Here is a 22,305-nt window from a genome sequence, read left to right as displayed (position 1 = left end):
TATTTATTTATCAATTTATTTATTTATTTTATTTTATTTGGCACAAGCTCCAATAGCAACTCACGAGCTGTGGCAAAAAGTTCCGGCTTTAGTGGACCCAGAGCATACGGGATACACAGTTTATTCTTTTTCTTTTCCGTTGTTTCCACATCTGCAAATCGACTCCGCGACCACGTGCTCGGAAGCAGAGCGCACTGAGTAACCGCTGCGAGCTGAGCAAGAAGAGACGGCGGCGTACCTGCACCACAGCAGAATCCCCGCATAGCGCATCGTCCCTGTGCAACGGCACCGCAGCGCTTTCCGGGCACCTGGCAGGCGTGGCTGTGCAGGCTCTCGGCACGGCACGGCAGCGCCAGCAGTGGGTCGTTGATCACGCAAGCGCTGCTCGTGCAGCACACGTCCGCGCTGTAGCACACTCCGCGACCACCGGGACCGCACCGGGGGCACTTGCAAGGCGCAGACTTGTGCGGTTAATGGTCCCTAGTGTCACCTTGAAGAGCGTAGTTATAATGCCCGCATAGCAAGTATTGTACTGAGGTCTGAATCCGCACTAGTTGGTAACGTCCCTGAAAGAAACAGCGCTAGATTGGACATGCGAATGACAAACACCATTGGATGTGGTTCAAGCGTGTTCCCACAAACTGTGGTCTCCAGTCTAAGATTAGGTTATGCCAAACATTTATCATTTTAATTGCGATAACTTTTGCAATTTCCTTGCTCACCCTGCGCCAACTGATCTGAGTACTTTTATTTTTATTCCATCTTTTTCTCATGTTAAGATTCTTGATCATCTACCTCATGAGCATTTGATGATGAAGCTTCTTGGTCCTGGCCTTGGCAGGAGTAGGCTGTATTGGGTTAAAATTCGCTGGGTGGGATCGTAAACTATTCTTTAATGTTGATGACAGTTTGTCTGGCTCGGCAAAAGTATTTCTGGATGTGTCGCGAAGCTCCGTTCAAAGGCCGTCACTGCTTCTTATTTACGTTCATGACACCACATAGATTATACCGAGTTTTCTTTTTAGATAGCGCACATGCATATCTTATATAAAGGTTATCACCCCAAAGCACCCCTAGTCTGAGTAAACGAACTCTACGGCAAAGCGAAAATACTTTAACGCTGCTAAACTTACTCTGAGAAGACAAATTAACAAGAAATTGTTAGTTAATATTATATCGTGAACTTGAAGGTGGTTGTTTATATGGGGAGGTTGTAGTCGTACGTAAAGGGCGTCACAGTTATGGCACCCCGTTTCTTAGCAATCTATAACAAAAATATGCACGTAATTTGATATACTCATCGTCGAATGTCAAGGCACCAATTCCGGCAATATCGAAACCGAGCGTGCCGGGAGCGTAAAAAAGCGGCCGCTCTTTTATGTCGGGCGGAAACACCCCGTAACGACAGAGTGGCGAAACTTGAACGAAGGCGCCTAATGGCAGAACCCTGTCAGCGAGTCATCCGACGTGCACTGTCCATCTTTTACCTCTGATGTCTAGTGTTTATCTGTTTCGTTCTTAAAGTACAAAAAGACGCAAGGCGCTCTTTCGCGCTGTGTGCGAGAAAAACGCAATGTCCATCTTTGTCATTCACTGTACAGCGGGAAATCCTGGGGTGGCCCTTCGCGGTGCTTTACCGTAAACAGAGTGCGAAATAAGCAGATAGGCGCCGTTCATCACACACAACAGACAAGTGGTGTGGTTGTGCATGTCAGGTGACTTGCCGCTTTGCCTTTACCGAAGAAGTGACAAAACGAGCCCTTAAAAGTCACCTTCTTTCCTTCATTCATGGCGAGGGTCTCGTTCTGACAGACTTGATGCCTTCAGGCAGTATGCAAGGGATTATTGGTCAGCTGCCGGCTCATAAAAAGATCACGTGCTACGTGACGCCATCAGGCAGAAAAAATGTGTTCCACACTTGCCGCCATGGCTGCGATAGGCGCTGACTAACACTCCTAGGTTAAAATGCACATATATACCCCAGAAAGTGGGCGATACGATGACCGCCGCCGTAGCTCAGTGGTAGAGCATCGGACGCGTTATTCGAAGGTCGCAGGTTCGGTCCCTGCCGGCGGCAAGTTATCTTTTCGTCCACTTAAATTTCTTCACATTTATATCCTAATTACTACAAATAACACCCCCTATACTTTCCTTGGTATTATTGTCTGTTAGTCCTCATTAATATTGTTTCTAACAAAGAAAAACGAGCCCTTAAAAGTCACCTTCAAAGTTCCAATTTTATCACTTCTTCACAGGGCATTCACGGCTTGTGAAGACCGACCTAAAAGATCAGTCGCAGTTTCTGCGCTCCAGGCGCACTCCATGTTTCGAAATTTGTTTATTAATATCTCAAATTATGGGCGACTTTTTCGATTAAAGAAGAAGTAGGGATGCCATAAATTGTACGCGCTACAGCTTTCGCATATACACATCTGCCTTCAAGTTCGGGGTAGAGAGAGAGAAAAAAAACTTTTTATTAGAATTATTGAAAAATTTCGGGTGGGGCTTTCAGTCCATAGCTCCAACAGCCGCGTCCCGTGCCCGACGGACCAGCGCCCGCTGGCCACTAGGGCTTTCGTGACGCACCATGGCCTCCCAGTCTTGCAGGAGGGAGAGCGCCTGGCAGGCCGGACATTCCGGCGTTGCGTGAAAAAACGTCGGTACGCGCGCCTTGCAGGACCCAAATAAAGTTTTTCAACCAACCAACCAACCAACCCTCCACAGCCAGAGCATTAAATAGGTTAACTGACATTTTTTGCTAATTAGTCCTCTCAACGTAACTCAAGCGGCGATTAACTATTTCCGCCTCACCGTCTTTTCTGCGAAGACGGCAGGTGCCTTACGGTAGTAGCCTATTCATTAAAAAAAAATTGTACTGCAAAAAAACTAACAAAAAATTGGCCGCGTATCTGCGTGCTTCTCTGCAAATGTCGTCGAAAGACGATAGCCTTCTGCCATTTATGTTTTGCCTTGCCTCAGACAGCGCCTCCTCTATGTTTAATCGGCCGCATCTGGCTGGCATTGATAAAATAGAGGAGGCGCTGCGTGAGACATGGACGCCATCTGGCAATGGAGTCGGGAAACATGAGCTTGTGCAGAACCCAGGGCCACTGCCAGGCGGCAGCACCATATCGTCTGCAGAGGGCTTTTTCGTGCATAGCGTCGCATTTTCAGCGCAGCCTAAGAAACACTGGCAAAGGGCTTTTTCGTGCATAGCGTTGCATTTTCACTGCAGCCTAAGAAACACTAGGGTCTTTAGAATTACGTATCGATGTATTTTCTAGTAAAGGAGCACACCGCCTAATACTTACGTATTGATGTTGCGCCTCAGATACGTGTAATATTTGCTTTTTTGATCGACAATGTTCCCAAGTATGAACGCAGCTAGCAGTTCAAGATGGCTGGGCGTTCAGCAAGTGCTTAAACTTTGGCCGGGACTCAAGTATCCCAAGAAAGACTACCGTCTTTAAAAAGTACCCGTCATGCGAGCGTTACGCTGCTGATCGTCTCTCAAGGCTTACAGAGGACTGAAAGGGAGCCGGTGTCTCCGTGCTTTATCTTCACTGTGCGAAAATCAGGGAAAGGGAAAAAAATAGTCGTCAGGAACTTTAGGTGCCCGGACGTCACAATAACGCGCAATTTAGAGTGACATTACCACACAATGAATGTTTCGTAGAGAATTCTTACTTATGTGGAAAAAATTACAAGGTTGAAGTATAGCTATAAACCTCATTGCTTATGTGACACTCAGAGGGCCGGCATATAGTTACGTAAGTATGCGCTGTTCTGCACAAGGAGGTACATTATGGGAGATATCAAACAGAATGCAAAGGCTTGTTGTGCGTTTTAACTTTTAAATACACAAGGATTGATTCACTTACTCAAACGTTAAATCTATATAATTTACAAAATTTTAGAAAGACGCAGGCTGAAAGGACTATTTTTGCTGTTCGTTTATTGAATAGAGAAATAAACTTTCGTGAAAAAGGATTGATGTGAACGAACAAAACGCACTATAGAGTCATCCAGGTTTATTTCTACCGGCCAGGCGTCCTTCGTTACTCTTTCCTTCCTGAGGTCAATGAACTCTGAAATAAGCTGCCACCTCCCGTTGGGAATGCACGCAAATTTTCGCGTGTGCTCCACGAAGTTTTTAGAGAGAGTGCATATATATTCTTGAGGTGCTCAATGTATCTCTCGTGAATTCAATGCTGGATTTGCTTGTGTATTCAGCATTGTATTTCTTTCATAAGTATTTGCTTAGATGTACTTTTTGTGTTGGCAGTACAGCATATTTCTTTTTCTCCTCCTTACAGTGACACTCAAGAGGAGCTTAACCGCGTATTTTTAAGTATAAATAAAATTAACTAGAATTCAACTTGACGTGAGGAAGGAACGGCAGAAACTGATACGCAGGAAGCCGATTAATGAACTAGCTCTGAGAGGGAAAGTTGAGGAATTCAGAGTTTCACTTCAGAATAGGTACGCGGCTTTAACCGAGGAAACCGACCTTAGCGTTGACGCAATGAATGATAATCTGACTAGTATCATCAAGGAGTGTGCAGTGGAAGTCGGGGGTACAGTTGTTAGACAGGACACTGGTAAGCTATCCCAAGAGACGAAAAACCTCATTAAGAAACGTCAAGCTATGAAGGCCTCAAATGCAACAGACAAAATAGAGCTGGCGGAGCTTTCGAAGTTAATCAATAGGCGTAAAGTAGCCGACATAAGAAAGTATAATATGGAGAAAATTGAGCATGCTCTAAAGAACGGAAGAAGCCTCAAAGCTATGAAGACAAAACTGTGCATAGGCAAAAATCAGATGTATGCATTAAGGGATAAGGAAGGCAAGGTCACAAACAATATGGATAGAATAGTTGAGGTAGCGGAAGAGTTCTACAGAGATCTGTACAGCAGCCGAGCCATTCAGGATGATAACGTAAGAAAGAGTAATAGCGCAGAGGAATCTGACATCCCACCAGTATTGACAGGAGAAGTAAAGAAAGCCCTAAAGGGAATGCAAAGAGGCAAAGCAGCTGGTGAGGATCAGGTAACATCAGACCTGTTGAAAGACGGTGGAGAGATTATGTTAGAGAAACTGGCCACCCTGTATACGAAGTGCCTCTCGACGGGGAGGATACCAGAATCTTGGAAGAATGCCAACATCATCTTGATCCATAAGAAAGGGGACGTCAAAGACCTGAAAAATTACAGGCCCATAAGCTTACTGTCGGTTGTCTACAAGCTATTTACAAAAGTAATTGCTAACAGAATTAATACGACATTGGAGTTCAATCAACCAAGGGACCAGGCAGGATTTCGTACAGGATTCTCAACAATAGACCATATTCATACTATCAATCAGGTGATAGAGAAATGCGCGGAATACAACCAACCCCTATACATAGCCTTCATAGATTACGAGAAGGCATTTGATTCGGTGGAGACATCAGCAGTCATGCAGGCACTGCGGAATCAAGGCATCGACGAAGCCTATATAAACATAATGGAAGAAATCTACAGCGGATCCACAGCCACTATAGTCCTCCATAAAGAAAGCGACAGAATCCCAATAAAGAAGGGCGTACGGCAGGGAGACACGATCTCTCCAATGTTATTCACCGCGTGTTTACAGGAGGTTTTCAGGGCCCTAGATTGGGAAGAGTTAGGGATAAGAGTTAATGGAGAGTATCTCAGTAACCTACGATTCGCTGACGACATTGCATTGATGAGTAACGCGGGAGACGAATTGCAGCTCATGATTACTGAACTGGATACGGAAAGTAGAAGAGTAGGTCTGAAAATTAATATGCATAAAACTAAAGTAATGTGGAACAATCTTGGCAGAGAACATCGCTTTGCGATAGGTGGCGAGACACTGGAAGTTGTAAAGGAGTACGTCTACTTAGGACAGGTAGTAACCGCGGAGCCGAACCATGAGAGTGAAATAACTAGAAGAATAAGGATGGGTTGGGGCTCATTCGGCAAGCATTATCAAATCATGAATGGTAATCTACCACTATCCCTCAAGAGGAAGGTATATAACAGCTGCATCTTACCGGTACTTACCTACGGAGCAGAAACCTGGAGACTTACAAAGAGGGTTCAACTTAAATTGAGGACGACGCAGCGAGCGATGGAAAGGAAAATGATAGGTGTAACCTTAAGAGACAGGAAGAGAGCAGAGTGGGTCAGGGAACAAACGGGGGTTAAGGACATCATAGTTGAAATCAAGAAGAAGAAATGGATATGGGCCGGGCACGTAGCACGTCGGCAGGATAACCGGTGGTCATTAAGGGTAACTGACTGGATTCCAAGAGATGGCAAACGCGTGAGGGGGAGACAGAAAATTAGGTGGGTAGATGAGATTAAGAAGTTTGCAGGTATTACGTGGCAGCAGAAAGCACAGGACCGGGTTGATTGGCGGAACATGGGAGAGGCCTTTGCCCTGCAGTGGGCGTAGACAGGCTGATGATGAAACAAATGGTATCCTTCGATTGAGTCCGTTATCTCAACTGAAGCGTTCCGTACTGGGCTCTGCAGTTTGTGGGGGCATTACATGACCTAATCGCGGGTTACTGTGCCAGTAAGACACCGACAAACATTAAGAAAAAAGACGTGTGACGTCATTCTTTACGTGCTTCTCTTGCTGTTACCGAAGATGAAGCTTGACAGACTCACCCACATCTCGGTTATGCTAACAAGTTCTAATCCCTAGCTTCGTTCTTCTGCCAGGGAAATTGACGCTATGTACTACATATAATAATGAATGCAGTTGAAATTTTTATCCTATTCATTCATTTGTTTGTTTCTTTGCTTGTTTGTTTTGCTGTTTTAATTTATTGAGTGCGATTGTATTGCACCACTTCCAAATGGAGTTTTAGATGCGAAGCATTTTTTTTTCACAGTAAAACAGAAGAATTGCGTAGCTTTTGTGTTTTAGTCGCTTGAATCTCTCCTCATACACTGAGGAAGATGTCGTTGATTGCATAGTGATTTGCTGCAAGTACGATGAGGGGCTAGTCCTCAATGTATACCAGTTATATTCAACAAGAGCTGAGCGAACTTGCACTCCCAGTATTCAACTAAAATACCACTCTAGAGCGCACGAAGACACTAGGCAGGGTAACAAAAACGAGTCCGGTCTGAGCGTTTTAAAATTTCTTGATCGGTTGTATGCTGGAGGCCATTGCGTGCACGCACCGACTCGCCAAATTCTTCTTTCTTTAGACGGGGCTCTTTCATTCTCATTCAGGAAAATGCATACGTCTATTCATTCGCATGATTGTACATTCGCCACGTGTCGAAGAAATCGAAAGAAAAAAAAAACTATTGCCTAAGAAACGCGTGTACAGGCATGCGCTACGCTATAGGAATTGGGAAATAGGATATCAACCCATGACGCAATAATGCTAAAACATACCAACAAACCTCCGTTTCGTCGGGCTATGGTGTTTGCCTAAACTCGCAAGAGCGAGATTTCGTCATGGCGTCGAGTGCGTCTCTACCTTGTAATTATATCTGCAAAGCATGACATCATACAATTCATCTAAAGAGATTAACGCCCGGTAAGCATCCACCTCGAAGTGTCAGCGGCTTCAAGTACTGCTGACGTTCAGCGACCTGAGCGTTAGCCCAAAGTGACGTTGCGAGAATTCTTGTATATTCCTTAATTTTCACGCTGCCTTGGTAGAATCTGATACGGCCGCTTGCTCACCGGCATACTAACTTCAGCAATATACTGTAAGCTGGACTCGATAAGCAGCGGAGAGGAAGGCTGCAAGCACGTCCTCTGGAGATCACTGCCGTTAGCGGTTCCGCTTTAAAAAAACCTGTAAAAGTACTACGGCGAGATAAGAAAGGGACACGTACTCTACGACATGGCGTCCCGATTTTCTCAGGGAAACCTTTTTTTGGGTTAAGTTGGAGTCTTGACTGTCCGTGCTTCTTTTTTACCTGCCGGAGCAACGCACTCGCGAAAAACATTGATTGGGAATCAATGCGCGCTGGATAAGGGCGGCGGCTATATTCAGGCACCCGCCTGGCCTTGGATGAAAGCCACGTCCTCGGTGGCCTCTCTTGGCGGTTGCCGCACGTAAAGCTACCCTGCTTGTGCATGCACCGGCGTCTTTTGCCTCCCGGCCGGTTGGAGATCGACACGCGAGCTGTGCCAGCGAGTCGCCTTCCCATCAATGATTTAAAATGCGAGTCCTTCCTGCGCCGAAGTATTCGTGCATTCTGAGCGCGCCTTTTCGTTGTTTCCTTTTTTGCGCGCATGACTACATAGTCACTGAAGCATCCGCGCAAATCAGGTCCGCGAGAAATAGGCTTTCAGACAGCAAGACGTGTTGCTGCTCTTTCGAACACTGCGATGACAGATGTACAGATTTACATCAGATTGGCCTTGGAGCTGTAGACGGTACTTAATTCATCTTTTCTTCTCTTTGAGCGTAGGCGAACCAAAAGAAAGCTTTTTTTTTACGGGTTTTACTGGTAACTCGAACATTCGTTCTGTCTAGTCGTACTGCTTACAAAGGCGATATCTCTGCCCGCAAACTGATCCTTTAGCCTTACGTATAGTGCTATTGTGCTAGCCGTTGAAAAAAAAAAGCAATGCGTGTACACAGTGTGTCTAGTAAAAAAATTTTTCGGAACGTGACCTTAAACGAAAAAATAAAATGAAGGCAGCTTCGCTCAAAGTACGAACAAATTGTACCAGTCGAGGTCGGCACATATCTTTTTAAGTCTGCAAGACCGGTATCAGCCACTTTATTCACCTCATTTTGTTAACGAACGCAATGAGCAACTCGCGTGACCAAGAAGTTATAGAAGATTACGTGCCGACAACGACGGCACGGTATCTCCGTACTTACTGTACGGTGAACCGGCACTGCTAATTGAAGGAAAAGGGACAGCGTTGAAACTGTTTATGTACTATTGAATACGGGGACGAAGTGACTTCGTGTGGATGGGATGAAGATTGCCGTCTATTCAGTTAAGGGTGTTTTCGGTTTGAGCGATTCTTGATGAAACCGTGATGATACATTGCGATCTGTCGAGAATACGCATGCGCCGTGCCACAAGATTGGGTGCCCCAGACATTTTAACGTGCTGCGCAAAAGCGTTTGCCGATGCGTTGCCCTACTTGGAATCATTCTCCAGCTCCTTCAACCGCCTACACAGATTTCCGGTCCCATCAATATATACAAATTTGCAATCTGCGCACGGTATCTTTTACATAACACCAGCAAACTTGAATAAGGTCCAGAACATGGTTCACGTTGACGAGATCCTGCCTGAGTTCGTTGGTCAGCATGTGCGCCACGTTTTCTTTTTTTTAACACGAAAGTGCTCTATGCCGGAGTCCACCAAGACTTTCATGACGTATTTCCGTCAAGAAAATACGTCAGCAAAATGAACGCCATCAGATGGCAAAAGAAAAAAAAGAACTATAACAATAAGTTCCGTTGACAGGAGTCGAACACCCGACCTCTCGGTGCGCGCTGGCGGCTGGCGGGTGGTTAGCCCTCTGAGCTACCGCCAAACACATAACGGAGGCTACATGAACGCGCCTTTTATCTCTCACTCTTTCCTCTCACAATGAAGTAAAGTCTGGGTTGGGCTAGTTGGTATTCCATTATTAAACTGCTCAGCGCAAAAATTTAGACACAGTACACATAGAAAAGACGAGGACCAGATTCACAGTTCTCTTAGATGGGTGGATGGATGCTATGAGCGTCCCCTTCATAACGGGATGGTGACATGTGTGCCACCAGGCTCGAAAATAAAAATAAAAACTTCGTTGCCTCCGCAGTTAGCTCTGGCAACACGCCGTTGCTGCGACCATCCCATTTGGCGCGTTTCCGATAGGGGAAGTGTAATTTCATCAACAGCTTTAACACACCGCGAGGTGGCGGCTTAGGCCAAGCCTCGCTCATAGTATCCCACCACATCGAAAAATAGCTCTCCGACGCTCACCTGGCAGTCGCACCGCGTTCCCCGCTGTGAGAATTAACGGCCAGACTAGAGGGAAGACACGGCGCTCGTGGCGTTTCTCTTCGCGTTTCACGGCGCTTTGAAGGAGTGCATATCGAGTACCAGTGTTTACTATGTGCCTATTGATGCCATATTTGCGCGGGATTCATCATATGCGGTGTCAAGGTATATCTTGACAACTTCAGCTACCGCAATGGTTAAATCATGATCATGGGCGTTAGTCGTCGGCACGGAGTTGTGCCACTAGAGGCGTCAACGTGGGTGCGTCCACATCAAGCGGTGCTATATCTGCCAAACAACAATAGACATTGTAAAGCTCTCATATACCACTGCACACTAAACAATCAACTACTTCTGTGACGACACGTTTCACTTTCGTGTTATACCGATTCTTATGACGGAGGAATCAGCCATCTTTTTTTTTTAACACTATAGTGTTTTATGCCGGGGTCTACCGCGGCTCCGCTGACGTATTTCCGTCACGGATATGACGTTGCAAAATATAAAGACTAAAAGTGGGCAAAGAAAAAAACCAGAAGAAAAAGTTCCGTCACCAGGAATCGAACTCACGACCGCTCGTTCCGCAGCGCGCAGCGCAAAACAATTCGACCACGGACAGCACATTCTTCGCAATGCTAACGGCGAGCTATTTATATAGACCATTTGCGGGTGGCTGTACTCAGAGATTTTTGTTACAGTGTGTTTTCGTTATCACTAGCGAGATGGCGCGACGGGCTCGAAGAGCGTAGAAGAGCGCGCTTGAAAGGTCGTCGCTGTTGCGACGAGCGCACGCGTCTACAGGGCGTGGTCGCCTGTACTCAGAGGTCTGTGTTACAGTGTTTTTGTTATCACTGCCGAGATGGCGCGACGGGTTTGAAGAGCGTAGAAGAGCGCTCTCGAAAGGTCGTCGCCGCTGCGACGAGCGACCGCGTCCACAGGGCGTGGTCGCTTGTGCGGGCGCTTATCTCGTGATCGCGGTGGTTCGTACGTCTCGCGTTGAGAGCACGAAGGTCACTTGGCCCACTGCAGCGGCTACTTTTGCGAGAGGAGCGTGGTGCTCACGCAGAAATAAGTTACAAATGTGACAGTTAGTTCGCTCTCATCCCGTGTATCTTCGTTCCGTGCGTCCTTTCTGCTTGTGCAGCGCGTTGCAAGTTTCGAGCTGCTTGCCGTTCTTCGCGTGACATTACAATTTGTTGCTGTAGCGTTCATACCATCGCCCTTGGGTCGAAAGAATGCGCAACAAACGCTCAACTACGTCTGTGAAGACACGTTTCACTTTCGTGTTATACCGATTCCTACGACAGAGGGATCATCCATGTTTTTTTTTTTTTTTTTCGGTAGCGCCGGTGCAGATGCTTCTGTTTGACGTTGGGTCTTGTAGGCGGTTTTCGTAATCTGTGGAATAGAGTGCTTCGGGTATCCATTGTGAACTGTGAACATCCACTGTGAACAGTAAGAACGGCTCCACATCATTCAGGGGCTCAAGAAAACGCTAAACGTACTTTCTGCCAAGGGCGCGAAAGCAGTCGTTTACGTATAAAAGGAACAGCATTTACCTAGGCTTTCTTTTTTTTTTTTTTGTCTTCAAGTGGTCTGTCGTCCATCAATTTCACATCGCACTTTGACAAGCGCAGTTTATTTACCCTTGGCAACAAATGGCAAATTTACACATAAGTGTCCTCATGTTAGATTTCGTATTAGCTATCGAGAATAAGACCACTGTGGTGTAGTCTAAGTGAAACCGTTGTCGACTGCTTAATGTAATAATATGTATTTTTGGTCAACAGATGCCCGTTCCACGTCGTACAATTTGATCAGGGTACTATCCTCAAGCGCTAGCGTTATAAAAGTTGTGTTTTCAAGCAGTCTAAGCATGCAGGAAATAATCGATTTGCGAACGCCACAAACGTTTGCGCGACTGAGCCTCTCGACCGGTTGACTTGTATACAGCCTTGAAAAAAATAAAAGCAATCGTACATGCATGCGCGTACTCATGGCACTGCGATCCCCTGTCTGTGCATGGTGTGCTTTGAAATAAACACTGGAATAGCTATAGTGCAGCGTGCATTGGTGTTGTGCAAGGTGGCTTGCCTTGCGTGGCATTTACAAACCCTTTTTCCTGACGCTGAGCACATGTGCGAAACTCTTTGCACCAGCTGGTGCATTCTATAACTGCATAACATGTGGAGAACTGACATGTGAAGATGCGGCACTCGTGCTCAAGCTAGAAAACTACGCACGCGTCGTTGGAGTGGCGTGGCACCTGCTGGCACCGTTACTTTCCGACCGCTCGTCTGTACAAGTCATCTGAATTTTCTAGGGAATCGTGACTCACCGGAAGTCCTGCGCATCTGCGCGGTATAGCGCTGCAATGAATGCACATGTAATCCAAACGAATATGGGTTTCGGCTTATTCCCCCACGCATTTAGATTGCTTCAGCTGTGACCGAACACGCACTCGCTGTATTTAGTAAGTGGGAACTCACGCTTACAGCCAGAACATGTAAGCCTACATTGCTATAGCACGAACACAGGACAAGGACAAAAGGCAGACGAAGACCAGCGCCGGTCCTTGTCCTGAGTTCGCGCTATAGCAGTCACCATGACATACCAACTAGCCCAAGCCGCCACCCTTCTAACCTAGACAAATCTTTAAAACCTTGCTTTCGTTTGTATAGCGCGAACCAAGCATCGTAATAATGGCAGCTCTAATGAGATTCTGATACCCATGTTTCCCAAGATGGTTGTGCATAACACTTGCATTCTTATTCATGCGTCATGTTGCCGGTCGCTGTATCGCTTTCACATGGTGTCAAGGTTCTCTTCGAGCTATCTATGACTGCTTTTTCAAAGAGGCCTCCTGCTACCCTTTGCCGCACTCACCGTCACCGCCGGTATCCATCGCCTGTGTTTGCAACGCACTTGCCAGTCCGATTGCCCTGCTTCGCCATAAATAAATACCTTGCCATGTCCAGTGCACTAATTGCACAAATTGTTCGTCGTATGTCGAGGTCAGTTTCCTCTCCGCGCTCTCCACTCATGACATATCTGAGGAAAGCTCGTGTTCTTCCATTGACTTCAAGCTGAAACAAAGAAACCAGCTCCTTTGTGGGCGGCATCAGCTCCTTTCATCGTTCGATGTTGATCGGTCACCTTTAGGCCGCATATTCACGGTGTAGCACCAATCGATACTAGCACGCACAAACTCTCGCGCCACAGGCTGCATCGTCCATCAGCTCTGGTGCGCCTTCATATAGTGAACATGTCCACGTAAATGCTTCAGCATGGCGTCATTCAACCATCCCCGAGCCCAGCTGTTTCACTAAAGAATAATGAATGGTTCGATTTAATTTTGCGGTGGCTATCATCGCCTGAAGAAGATTGCTTTTACGTCGGATCGATGATGCAGTTGACTACTTACCAGGCTAGAAGTTGTTATTTTTGGACTTGTGATCGGGATACTGGCAAATGCCCATGGTGACTGCGAATCGCGCCAGAACTGCGTTTATTACTTCCGTTGGCTTATACAAGTCTAGTTTTCCGTTCTGCTGCCTGTTCAACGACGGACTCATCTTCGAAATGATGATTAATCGTATACTGCGTGGCAAGAAATGGACAACAGGCTCGTGTTACCTGGACGACGTATTGCTCTATGCTCCTGATTTAGTCACACATATGCATACGACACATTCGACATGACTTCTTTTACTGCTGCCAACCTACAACTAAACTTGAACAAATGTCACTTTGTGATGACGATGATCCTTGGTTTGTGTTTTGTAAAGGCAGCATTCTACCTGACCCCGGCAAAATATGTGCCATCACTCTGTTCCCGAAACCTATAACCATCAAAAGCTCCGTATGTTCGTGGGCTCCTGTTTGTATTTACGGCGCCTTATCCACAATTTCTTGTCTATTGTCGCCTCTAAGGCAGTCACAACTGGTGGCACTCCATGGTGATTTCTCCTCATGATCCTTTGCGTGATACGACGAATTTCATCTTCCAACATCGTCTCCGACGCCATTCTGACCCGACTGCGGCTGCAAATGTCCACACAAACGCCATCTTCAGCGCTTTACTTTTCAAGTAACAAAAAAGCGATGTAGAGTCACGTATTGTCGAATTGTCAAATTCCTACATGAAGTTCTGTGGGTCCGTTGCGTGTGTATATAGTTCTAAAATTGGAGGGACACGCGAAGAAAAGTCTCTACATGGTTAACGTTTCATGTTGGAGTTGATGCGTCGTAAGTTTCACGGTGCGTACCTCAGAATTGGCGTTATAGTTTCAAAATTCATTCGACGTAGACGTGACAAGAGCGGTTTGAATTATTCCGCTGCAATATCCACCCTAATTAGTACGTTTTGCTGAATAATAAGGGTCAAAACAGGCATACCTTGACGAAGGTGCAATTTTATTTTATTTTATTTTATTTTATTTTATTATAGCTTCGAGGGGGTGGGATGGCTTCCGTATACACCGGTTACCACCTGGCCGGAAGTGACCGCTTGAAATAACTGCGTGCTGCACACAGATTTACGGTGAAATAAATAAATGACAGCCGCAACAGGCGTGAAATGAACGCTAGAGAATCGCGCGCACGACGCAGCAGTCGCAGTTCGTTAACTAAGTTGGGATAGCGAAGCTGTCACAGCCGATCTCTTCGGTCAACAACCTCTAATGAAAGTCACTTCTCCCAAACTGTGAAGTCATCGTGTTTGGTTTATCCGCGTTATGAATGACAGGCAAGCACGCAGCTTTAGAGTTTATTTGTGCAATGGATTGATATGCTGTCAGTCTACAGATGTGTACAGCACTTAATATCCAAATGTGAATATGCATGCAGGGCTCTTTGTGTTTCGTCCATACTATCACCAGCGAACTACTCCGCAACACATGACAACTCACCATTCGGACGGCTGACGGTTCGGAAGACCGCTTGCCTCCAGGAGGGCAATTTGTGATGAAACAGGCGCTCGTTACTCCCACCAAGCCCAGCATAAGAAGGCCCAAAGGTGTCATCTGCGTGAAAAACCACACTATATATGATCACGAAACAGAGGCATCAACAGCAGACGGTATGCAGTGGTAACGGCAAACCTGTGGGACTGAACAAGCGTCCAGCATATAACCGTTATTGTCAATTACTGCATATGCCTCCCAACCAAACAAACTGTTCGCTAGAAAGAGAGATGAAAAACAAAGAGAAAGGCAGGAAGGATAACCAGAACGAAAATCCGGTTTGCTACCCTAAACCGAGGAACTACATAGAGTAACGTAAAAAATAAGTGAAAGAGAGAGATTCGGAACACATGCGCATGATCACTGCTGCTAGCAGTGCGGAAAGAAGTTAGCGCTTGCACTGCTAATGTCTCTTGTTCAGGTTCGTTGTCCATAAATATTGCAACTATGAATTCGTATAGCCCTTCGTTGCATAGTTATGCAACTATGAATTCGTATAGGTCGGTAGCCCAGAATTATTTGTTCTGGCAATAATCAGTCGCCAGTATGAGCTACATCGTGTTCGGAAGCAGTTGTCTTACTGCACTGTGTCGAGGCAGATCGTAAAAGCATGTTCAAGCGTCTTCTCGAGACCGCAGTTATATAGAAAGCAGCGTTGTCACCCCTCCCAGCACTCAAGTCGACAAGTCAACCAATCACCCGCCGCCGTGGTCTAGCGGTTATGGTGCTCGACTGCTGACCCGAAGATCGCGTGATCGAATCCCGGCCGCAGCGGCCGCATTTCGATGGAGGTGAAATGCTGTAGGCACGTGTACTTAGATTTAGGGGCACGTTAAAGAACACCAGATGGTCAAAATTTCCGGAGCCCTCCACTATACGGCGTACATCCTAATCATATCGTGGTTTTGGGACGTAAAACCAGTAAAACCTCTACAATTATTATTAAAGACGGTAGTCTTTCTTGGGATACTTGAACGCACAAATTTTGGTCTGTCTGTCTGTCTGTCTGTCTGTCTGTCTGTCACACGATTCAGCCACCCGACCAAAGTTTAAGCATTTGCTGAACGCCCAGCCATCTTGAACTGGTAGCTGTGTTCATACTTGTGAACATTGTCGATAAAAAAGCAAATATTACGCATATCTGAGGCACAACATCAATACGTAAGTATTAGGTGGTGTGTTCCTTTACTAGAAAATACATAGATACGTAATTCTAAAGACCCTAGTGTTTCTTAGGCTGCGCTGAAGGTGCGACGCTATGCGCGAAAAAGCCCTCTGCCGATGATATGGTACTGCCACCTGGCAGTGGCCCTGCGTTCTGCACAAGCTCATGTTTCCCAAGGACGCTGTCAAATGGCGTCCGTATCTCACGCATTATATCTGGCGTCCATATCTCACACATTTTTTGCATTATAAGCGTAAATTCAGCAACTTCGAAGATACCAAATATTTTTCGTCAGTCACCAAAACTCTCACGCAGTTATGAACCAATTTCTATCTTGTGCCCATAAAAACGCTAAGTAATTGATCCCTCCAGTTATAACGATCATTTATGTTGAGTTCTGACTTGCCAAACAATGTCACAATGCATGACATTGCGTGTCAAAGACTGAACATGGCGTCTTTACTTTCGTTCCTTTTGTTTTTTTGTTGCTCCTTGACTGACTAGACGAAATGCACCCTCAACCCTTCACCGCAATGTGTGTTTGTGTTTGGTGGTGTCAACCGATTTTATTAGCTACCGCTGTTGATGCCCATCTTCGAAAGTTGAGAGAGATCCCGAGAGCCCTTGTTGAACAGCCGGAAATACACAAGTATTTGTTTTCCACGTGTTAGCCAGTACAGGCAAGCTGCATCGAAAAATAAAGGAAGTAAAAACAAACTCCAGTCCTGCGCGGAAAGCGCAGCACAGTCACAGCGAAAGCTCGAAGAGCGGCATTTCTAGAGCCCGTTGTAAACTCTCTTGGGGCTACTAATACAAGTACACTAGCAAGGTACCCACTACGCCATAAATCATAATTTTTTTGAAGTTGGGAAGCACCCACTACGCCATTATTCGTCATTCTGCGGAGAAGCGAGGTACCAGCTACACATCTGTGAGGCATGATGTGCAGTTTGTTGATGCGACGGCTGATGGATGAAAAATTATGGCTGAGCCCTTTGTAATGGGTTGGAAGCTTTAAACGACCCACTAGTAAAGTAATGCGCATGGCGTGACGCCCGGTCGTTATTTCACTCTCCCACCACTCTATGTGACGTACGTTAGCGTGAGAAAGAGAGATAGAGAGGGGAAAACTTTATTGAGACCCTGAGGAAATGAATCATGGGAGCCTTATTGGTTTCCTTGGCAACTAATACAAGTGCACTTGCGAGGAACCCACAACGCTATAAATCATCCTAATTTTTGTGAAGTAGGGAAGCAGCCACTATGCCATTTTTCTTCTTTCCGCGGAGAACCGTGGTACCCGCTAAACACCTGTAGAGCATTATGCGCACTTTGTTGATGCTGTGCCTGATGACGATGAAGAATTATGGCAGAGCCCTTTGTAATGGTTTGGAAGCATTCAACAACCCACTCGTTGCGCAATTCGCATTGTGTGATGCCTGGTTACAGAATTCGCGTCGTGCGACACCTGGTTGTTATTTTACTTTTCTACCACGCTATATTAGATATGTTAATGTGGATTCTTCCCGACATGAAGCCTGTATAGGGTCTTTTTGCAAAGCAGCTTCAAGCACAGGCATGGCTGTGTGGTAGAATACTGGGGTCCCGCTCAGAGGGCCCAGGATCGAACTCCGTTCCATCACAAATATTTTTTGTTATTTCGTATTTTTTATTTCGCGCGTTAGCGGTTACGGACATCGGCGGCGGCGGCGGCGGCGGCGGACAACTACGGCGCCAAAAGCGGCCGTTGTTGTGATCTCATAACAGCTTTCGCTGTAAAACTGAAAAAGAGGGTCCTGTACAATTCCGACATTGAATGATTATACTGATATCACTCAGGTTTTATCGCCTAGAAAACAAGTTTTCTTTGCATAGAACACCATGTAAATCATTGCAAGGTGCTCTTTCACGTAGTATAGACCCCATGAGGGCTCCAAGAGAGGCCTCTATCAATGATAATATCAAGAAATTTGTACTTTCTTAGAAGTATACACAGTGCACGTTGATGGATATGGCGTATAAGGTGTCCGTTGTTTGCGAGGAGAAGCCACCAACGCCCGTTCGAATGGACACAGATGTTGCGCGCTTACCTGTGTATTGTCACACCTGCAAATCTTTTCCGCGAATTAATAATTATAATAATTATTGGCGTTTGACATCCCAAAACCACGATATGATTATGAGAGACACCGTAGTAGAAGGATTCGGAAATTTCGACCACCTGGGGTTCTTTAACGTGCACGTAAATGTAAGTACACGGGCCTCGAGCATTCTCGCTTCTATCGAAAATGCGGCCGCCGCGGCCGGGATTCGATCCCGCGACCTTCGGGTCAGCAATCGAGCACCATAACCAATATGCCACCGTGGCGGGGTGCTCCGCGAATTAGAAAGATGAAGGCTCTGAACAGCTAAGAAGTTTTGTGAGAGCGTTTTCTATCATCTGCAGGGGTAAGATAACTTGTGGTATTTTTTTAAGGCGGACAAGGATTCTCGGGCGAAAAGCTGCACAATCACAAAAGTAACACAATCATTTAGCCTATATTTCGCGATTTGTTTTTCTTCGTTGTGAATGTATGCCGCCTGAACAGGCATGTTCTGACCAATTACAAAACAAATAAATAAGTATCCCTACCCGCGTGGTGCTTCTAACAGTTATTTGTTGCATAAAAGTGGCAGTTATAACTGCAAATGTGAAAATGTGCAGCTTTGTAAAAGTTACCATGTTTACAACGCGTCACCGAGAACAGCCTCCGTCGAAATGAAACTATACAGATGTCCGTTATACTTCAGCAATAATGTGTCACCCATTTTAAAATGGCTTCGTGTAAGCGTCTTTCAAAACGCATCATACGTATAGAAGGCGTAACGGGCACGTGATTTGCGAAAGCAAAAGCGTGGCAAAAGCAACGGTTCCACATATAGGATCCGATAACAGAAGCGACTTGCGCCGATCGCTTGCCGGTTATTCTCGCAACTCACTGCGCTATAATAAGCAAACGCAGACTTGATTGCACCAGGTATCTGCCGCATCGATCATGAGAAAATTGCGCGTGTGAAGAGCAACACCCTTCACCGTGCGTCGGTCTCCACGCGCGCACTCGATGTTATTGCGGATTCTTGTTAAATAAAGATTATCCCCACGAGTTTATCCTTGAAGCCACGCGTCCAACAACAACAAGCGCGCTTATAAAGGGGCGCGTGCATATACCGGTGATTACGTCGCCGTTTCGCGGTAAGCAGTCCGGTCTCGGCCGGTTCAGAAAATGCGCAGAATTGTCTTCCCGCTTAACCAGTCAACTCGGACAGCACTACAAAAAGCCTCTCAGAGTCCTGTGTCTCCAGTGTCGACAGCTGAGCACTGATGACGATTCCGGGCGGCGCACAACCCACCGCAGGTGATGGGCAGGCATCGGTCGACAATGCGCAACAGCAGCAGACCCTGCTGACAAGCCGATGTGATACATTTGTTTCATAGGATTGAGATCTAGGCAGGAAATTTTATCTTATATCCGCCACTGAGCAAAGGTTGAGCGGACTTGAAACGCTCTTCTAAACCATGACCTCCTGCATGTTGCATGACCTGCACGAAGGTGAAAGCGTACACTTTAAAGCGTATACGTTGTTAGTGTATAGTAAGCAACGTTTTCAAAATGTATGTCGTGTGTCAATGAAATCATGTGTTTTTTTGTATTTTTGTGTGAAGAGAGTTTCCATACTGTCTGCTGCCAAATACTGTGGAGGCAGGGACCCTTGTTAGGCCACTTTTTAAAACAGCAGCCTTGACCCGTGTCCTAGAATTTGCACTTGCAAAAAATAAATACTGAAATAAAGGAATGGTACAAAAATGAAATGCAATAGAAATGATGTCAGAAGAGAAAAATGCCTTTAATAGAAGTGTTGCTGGGATAGTTGGTTGAAACTTGCAAGTTTGACATGTGCGCACCTTATAATTATTATTTTTTTATTATTATTATTTATAAAATACTGCAGACCACAATTCGGTCCTTGCAGGAAGGGCACTCATTTTACATCCAAACAGGAAGTACAATACAAAAATCTGAATACAGTTAGTCCAAACAATATATGAAACCTCAAACATAACGCAGAAAGGGCCCTAATGTGCGTACAAGGCAACATAATGCCAAAACATGAGTACGGTGATATAAAGAATATACACATTTTCAAACACAACATAAGACATGGGTAACAAGCTGATTTAGGAAGGTTTATGTAGACAGGATAGTAATGTAGACGCTAGATAAGCGCTAAGTTGTCCTGCAAGTGTTGGTCTTGGTCAAAAATGACAAACGCTCGCAACCTCTACAATTTCTCGCTCAACTGCTACGGTTAACCATTTCCTTGACGCCACCGGTTGCTCGCAGTTAGATTTCAGCCAGTCCGCAAATAGCGTAGTTTCAAACGTGCGAAATGATCCTTAGTGAAAACAACAACTAAGAAATATTGAGTATCTTCACTCATATTCACTCCAGACCACCGTGCTCCAGACTTCGTTGGGGCAAGCGTGTACGTGACTATTTTCGCTGTTAACAGTCGAAGATGCGACTTCGTCTTTGATTTATATTTTACTAACGATATCAATCATAACCTTAATCTAACGGCTGATTGAACAATTAGTTTTGTTTTGTTCTACATGCACGACGGCTTAAGAGGGAACGAAGCTTTATATGTTGAGTCGCACAGCCGTTCTTCTTATGACCACGGTCATTAACATTGCATATTTGAAGTCGACCCTGCGGAGATCGTGGAATTTACTTTCGAGAATATAGGTGTCAGCAACAGGAGCGCAGGGGTGTCCTGGTTCGCACCCCCCCCCCCCACTCTCTCTTTTCCTGCCCCATCACATTTCCTTCTGGCATGCAATACAGTGCTAATTACAACCATTCGTGAATAAAGTTCAAAATTTTGATCAGAAGATTCTGTGCCTCCCTCGATGCTCAGTTGGCTCGGATTCCTCACAGTTATGTGTGTATAGACCCACACTAAATAGCTATCAGTGTATTTGTTGCGTATTTCGCATTACGTAAAAATTAAAAAACAACAACACCGAAGTTCAATTAAATAATTCCCACTCCTTTCCGACTGACCCTCAGCCCCCTGGAAAATGGGAACGCTATGCCTCTGCCTAAGAAACCTCATTTCATTGTTAGCACTTCATGTAAACTTGCAGCTTCATCGTATTTTCATGGACTTCCGCCAGAAGAGGTTCCGGTGAGCGTAATTTCACCACGAAAGCAGCGCTTCTGCGAACTCCCAGAATTCTAGGCAGCCACGCTTGGCTCATATGGCACTCATGACCAGGGCTAATTTGCTAAATATTGATGGCGATAAAAATATCATTCGATCACAGTTTCAGCCATTTAAATTGTATGGTTAATTTGCGATTGGTGGTTTAAAACATGATCACACTGTGCAACACACTGTCTAAAACACCTTCAATAGCGTTGTTTGGCGGCTACTCAGCTTTACATGAGAACAATTAGCTGCCATAATGGCTTCCCGGCGAAACGTCGCATGTGGCCCCTTGTGAACTCGTTCCTATTCGCGCGGACAACCGCCGATTGCACGATATCCATCGCACTTACCTTTGGGTAACGACGTCGTTCCATGAGTCCCCTCGCGAGCAGAGGACGTTCCTTTTCGGGAGGCCCGAGATGCTGGTGTTGCCCCTTTATAGGGCGCCTCGGCCGCAAATCCCATCGCGAGCATCCATCAGCCGAAGACGACTGAATCGGACCCGGTGGAAGTGACAAGCGTTCAAGGAACAAGCCCGCCCTCCTTCAGTCGCCGCGGTGGGCTTTTTTTTTTTTTTTTCATTTTTCGTCCTGTTCCCGGCTGCTGAGAACTAAGTTTCTTTGCTTCGCGAACCGTCGCAGTGAAAAATTGAATGCGCCCTCCCACTCGGCGCAGGTTGGCCATGCTTCTTAGGTGATTGATTTGTTTGCCGCGACATTTCGCACCGCTTATCCCCCACCGAGCGCGCGGTTCGGGGCCCTCGGATTAGGACAGCGAGCGTTTTCACTGCAAATGGCTCCACCACGGGACTCCTGCTTTCATTCCTTTCTTCCTCACCGCGCATCTCGCGGGCGTTTGTTTGGCCCCTCGTTGAGTTTTATCGCCAAATGGAATTCAGCGCTTCGATTGCACTGCTCGTCGTGTCGT

At 45.9% G+C, this 22,305-nt stretch overlaps 1 protein-coding gene across 1 annotated transcript in view; it reads right to left on the bottom strand.

The window, feature by feature from the left end:
* LOC119379136 (oxytocin-neurophysin 1-like) overlaps positions 1-21,812 on the bottom strand; it is a 47,266-nt gene extending 25,454 nt beyond the window's left edge. The window contains exons 1-3 of the mRNA XM_037648325.2: positions 21,729-21,812; positions 14,907-15,020; positions 239-446 (exon numbers count right to left, since the gene is read on the bottom strand). Of these exons, the coding sequence (XP_037504253.1) occupies positions 239-446; positions 14,907-15,020; positions 21,729-21,752 (346 nt within the window). The 5' untranslated portion in view covers positions 21,753-21,812. The remainder of the gene's footprint in view (positions 1-238; positions 447-14,906; positions 15,021-21,728) is intronic.
* Between the last annotated feature and the right edge of the window lie 493 nt (positions 21,813-22,305).

Source organism: Rhipicephalus sanguineus, chromosome 1 (assembly GCF_013339695.2).
Source record: "Rhipicephalus sanguineus isolate Rsan-2018 chromosome 1, BIME_Rsan_1.4, whole genome shotgun sequence".
NCBI classification, from domain to species: Eukaryota; Metazoa; Arthropoda; class Arachnida; order Ixodida; family Ixodidae; genus Rhipicephalus; species Rhipicephalus sanguineus.
This window is presented reverse-complemented; position numbering and strand designations above follow the sequence as displayed.